Source organism: Austrofundulus limnaeus, unplaced genomic scaffold, assembly GCF_001266775.1.
Source record: "Austrofundulus limnaeus strain Quisiro unplaced genomic scaffold, Austrofundulus_limnaeus-1.0 Scaffold361, whole genome shotgun sequence".
NCBI lineage: Eukaryota > Metazoa > Chordata > Actinopteri > Cyprinodontiformes > Rivulidae > Austrofundulus > Austrofundulus limnaeus.
In genome coordinates this window covers 276,698-281,404 of record NW_013952763.1, presented here as the reverse complement: position 1 = coordinate 281,404, position 4,707 = coordinate 276,698, and the positions used below count along the sequence as shown (strand labels likewise).

The window sequence follows — 4,707 nt, the reverse complement described above, 5'->3', positions numbered from 1 at the left end:
GTGTGTGTGTGTGTGTGTGTGTGTGTGTGTGTGTGTGTGTGTGTATGTATGTGCGCATGTGAGTGAGTGAGACACAGACAGGGAGTGCTATTTTTGCTTAAGAGACGTGGTTCACTAAGGTTTGTTTTGTTGGATTACTTGGAAATGGTATAGAGAGAGTTAGGGCAGGTTTGAACACAGATTGATTTCTTTAAATGAAAAACAAAAAAAAATTATGTGATGCAAGAAATGGCAATCGTGAACTGTTGAGTCTTGTTATCCCAGCAATGTAGCTGCCCTCCCTCGTGGATGTGTTTGGGTTTGTTCTATCGTTTCACCTTCCACCTATTTACCAAATAGTTGTTTATTTCTAGTGGTTGGGTCTAATGTCATTGTTTGAAGAGTGGCCCATCTGACGCTCTAATAAAAGACTGGTGCTGACTGAAACCTTAAGAATCAAATACAAAACACGGCATATGGTGGACTGGCACACCACCAGCAGCCGTGCAGCTGCTTTTGTTATTTGACCTGCTGAAGTGGTTAAAGTAGGAACAACGCCAGCTGTCAGTTAAGGCAGTGCAACATGTATTTCAGGTGTACTGAGCCATTATCCAGGAAGATCAGCTCAGAGCAGCAATCCAGTTGAGCAGTTGGTTCCTGCATTGTCTGCCTTGTTTACCCTGAGGGCCTAAATCATGTTCAAAACAAACGCCTGATCTTTTTTTTTTTTTTTGCCTCTGAGTCTATGGTGGGGCTTTTCCTTCCTTTCAAAGGCCTTAAGAAGATAATTTATCTTGTGCACACTCGCACTAAAACCCCTTAGTGCCTCTCTGATGTATACACAGCTGAAGCACTCAGAACACCTGTCTGTGTCAAATCAAACCCTCAAAGAATCATAAGAAAGACATACATTCTGCTTAGGGAATTGATTTTTTTTTTCACGGCATACCTTTTATCATCCAAAACTGACAGCTTTTTTTCCCTAGAAATACGGCTGAAATCTTGTTAGTCACTTCGATTCACCCTAGCTTGGTGCTTTTGTTATCATTTGAACTTTACTTTAAAGATAAGTTAAGCTGGAAGTCACAACTGTACTTATGTCGTAGCACAAATGTCCTTTTAAGAGGATATCTTATCTTGGCACGTGTTTGTGTGGATTTGTTTTTTTTTKKTTTTTTTTTAAGTCACTMCATTTATGTTTTTGTCAATCACTCTTAAAAACGTCGTGTTTTGTATTTCTTTAGTTGGGGTTTTATTAGCCATTTTCATTACAGTTGGTTTTTCCCCATCTTGTTCTCCACACAGGTCGACCGGCTACTCTGAGGTGATTGTGGTGGTTGGTGGGTGTGAGCGGTTGGGGGGCTTCAACCTGCCCTACACTGAATGCTACGATCCAGTCACAGGAGAATGGAAATCACTGGCAAAGTTACCTGAATTCACCAAGTCGGAGTACGCCGTTTGTGCCCTGCGCAATGATATCCTGGTATCCGGTAAGATCCTAAATGATTCGTAACAAACTCGAGACTTAAAGTTATTGCAACCCGTGCTGCCATTTGGCTCTCACATGCTGGTAACATGTTTAACTTGACACAAATAAGAGAATACCAATTTACCCAATATCAGGATTTATTTTTTCTTTTTGATATTTAAAACTGTAGTCTTGTGTGCAAACAAATTATTTGTCATCACATTTTTTTTGTCTAAAATTCTGTTTAGTTTTATTCTTTTAAGATTGTATTGCTTTCAAAAATCATTAACAAAAATTTTCGGATGTTTCTGTGGCATAATACGTACAATTTTTGTTTTTTGCTTTAGCCTTTTCCTTTTTCAGTTTAATACGGAAAAATTGAGAGCAACATCTGGATGCCCTTTCTGTTTTCAGTGATATGCCCTCATTGCCCAACTTAGTCATTCTTTCTTTTCCCATTGGTCAATCACTGATGTCATTATTTTCTCAGTTCAACAACTTTCACTGAAAATCGTTTATTTGCAAAGCTCTATCAACACTTTAAACCCTGCAGTGGACTTTGTTACAAAAAGTATCTTTACAGTTTTCTAGTCAGCCTGCAGCATTTTATTGTCAAAAATAGTAACAGCCTCCTTCAGAGAAAAGAAAGAGGCAAGGATTAAACAAGATGTTCTTGTTATTCCAATAGTTTTGAACAGCAAAGAGTTTGAGTTTTTCTTGTTTTGTTTGTAATTGTTATTTTTTAAAATGCAACAACAAGACATTTGTCAATACTTCATTAGGATTGTTCACGTCTAAACTTGCTTTGTAAAAGTTGCACAACGTTAAGGAACAAAAACAGATAAAGTTGGAGGGGAAAAAAACAGGAAGTTATTCCCCTCAGCATAGAGTGTGCCGTTTTCTTTCAATGTGCCAGCTCCTCACGTGTGAGCTATCCATCTACTCGCACACACACTGCCTGAAAACACACACCTCCCCCACGCTGCTACGCCTCACACACAGTCAGTGCACGAGTTATGATTTTACTGCCCTACTTTTTTTTGCTTGTTTTCTGTTAGTTACATTTGTGACCGTTAATCTGCTTTTCTTATCTGTACCTTTTTTTTTATGCTGTCCTGTCTTTATTACATTCCTGAACGTATGTCTGTCCATTTGTCTCTGGTGCAAACAACTTGACTCCAGCATGTTCTGATGTATTTTAGTTAGCGGTGGTCCTAAATAGCTTGTGGCACGATGGGGTGAACAAAACATCTTTTGTTTCCTCGTTCTTCGACGAGCAGCCAAATCATTACCAAAACATTTTGATCAGCAATGCTTTAGACATTTTGTTTAACAATATCCAGCTAAGCACATTTGRTGACTTCATTCAAAATAACAAGCTGACTCCAAAATAGCTAAAAATAGCTAATTCTTGTGCAATCCTTAAATTCTCAGTATCACATGAAGCATACTGGGAACTTCTAGTAGTGGATAGATTTAGTTTTTTAGCACTATCTATCCAAATTCCTTTGCCTCTTTCAAGTAGTAAATCCTTCATCTACAAGTTGTAAATGCAGAAATCTTTAACAACGGAAGCCTCAAGGGCAGCAGACAGTCTGGATTTTTGAATATCTTGCAGACTATTGAGCAGACACCAATTCAACCAACTTCCCAAACAAGTTTTTTTTTTTGTCTAGCATAGTTGCAAATGATTGAATAATGATCACACTGTTATTTCAAAATTATATAAAAAATTCTTGATTTACTCGTTCTTATTATCTTGGAGGGTGTGGGAAAGTTGTGGTGGGTTATCTGCATCACTAATCAGTCCTTATTGGTTGCAAAATGGTTGTAATTTGCTGAGAATTAATCACTTTTTTTTTTACTTTCAGTAACTTGTTTTTACCCTAGCAGGTCTTTACAGTTCTCTACTTCATTTACCAACCCTTACGTGTTGCTGTATAAAAAGAGACAAACCGTCATTCCAGATCCTTCTGTTACAAAATAATAGATATTACTTTTAAAAAATCATTATGATTTTCTTAAAATATGAAATACCTTATTTTAGCTTAAAAAAAACTGCTCCTCTATTTGTATTTGTATGTCTGGTGGTGAGGGGTTATATGTTAGGGTTGAACTAGGTCCCAGTGACAAAATGGAATAACAATTCTTGTTCTTTTAGACTTAAAAAAACTGTAATTAAGCTGTTACTGTATTTGCTTTAAATATTACTTTAAAAGGATGAATATTGAACTCACTTCCATGTATTCTTGATAGGATGTGTGACCCATCACATCGAAATAAGGATTAAGTTGCAAGTAGTGTAGTGAGAAAATAGGAAGCTGTAATGCATTGGTTGAGAAAAATGTTACAATTTGATGTTGTCAAAATACTCCATGGAGGAAGTTGGAGTGAGGCCAGAGAATGACTCACTGTGATGACATCTGAAGAGGAAAAAATAAGAAAGATGTTGTCAAAAAGGCACTGAATAAATATCTATGGGTCCCTTGAAGGAAATGTTTAAAATATAATTCTAAGGAAAGTTTTGAAGCACTTTGCGAAGCAAAGCTCCACATTTGTGGTACTTTCCACGTGGGCTAGCGCAACCACTTTCACTCTTGATATGCACGTGATGTCAAGCCAATTTTCAAGGGGTCTTACCGATTAGCAGGCCAAGTCAAGCCATATCTCTGGAACTGCTCAGGATATCAAGATCAAGTATCAAAATGCAGCTTAAACCCTGAAATCTAAGAACTTTCTTAGATTATTTTAACCAAATCAAACGTAATCCTTGGTTTGATGTAATGGRTCACATTYATATTTAGAGGTGTACATTTAACRTACGATCTGAGCATGTTCATATGAGCAAACATCTTATGAATCCTTTTTTCCCCTCCTTGTTTTGTCTATTTATCTCTTCAAAAACGCAACTCAGTACAAAGTTAGATATACAGATCTTCCATGGTTCAAAGACAAAACATGACTTGCATAAACACGTGGTCTTGAAGTTGGATGTCCTACAACAACTTCACCATTGCTACATTGCTGATAGAAGTGTCAGAATTAAAAATACTTCGTGTTTCTGTGCCTTCAGGAGGTCGCATCAACAGCAGGGACGTGTGGATGTACAACTCCCAGCTCAACCTGTGGCTGAGAGTGGCTCCTCTTGTCAAAGGCCGCTGGAGACACAAGATGTGCGTCCTGCTGGGCAAGGTAATGAGAACATTTTGCTCTCAGTTGAAAATATATACAGTGTGTATGTGTGTGTGTATGTATGTATG

The 4,707-nt window shown here is 37.6% G+C and overlaps 1 protein-coding gene across 2 annotated transcripts in view; it reads left to right on the top strand.

Annotated features, from left to right (window-relative positions):
- Nucleotides 1–4,707, top strand: part of klhl24a (kelch-like family member 24a) — a 16,652-nt gene that overhangs the window by 3,053 nt on the left and 8,892 nt on the right. For both annotated transcript variants that reach the window (XM_014023269.1, XM_014023267.1), the window contains 2 exons: nt 1,285–1,469; nt 4,521–4,639. In XM_014023269.1, coding sequence (XP_013878723.1) covers nt 1,285–1,469; nt 4,521–4,639 — 304 coding nt within the window. The remainder of the gene's footprint in view (nt 1–1,284; nt 1,470–4,520; nt 4,640–4,707) is intronic.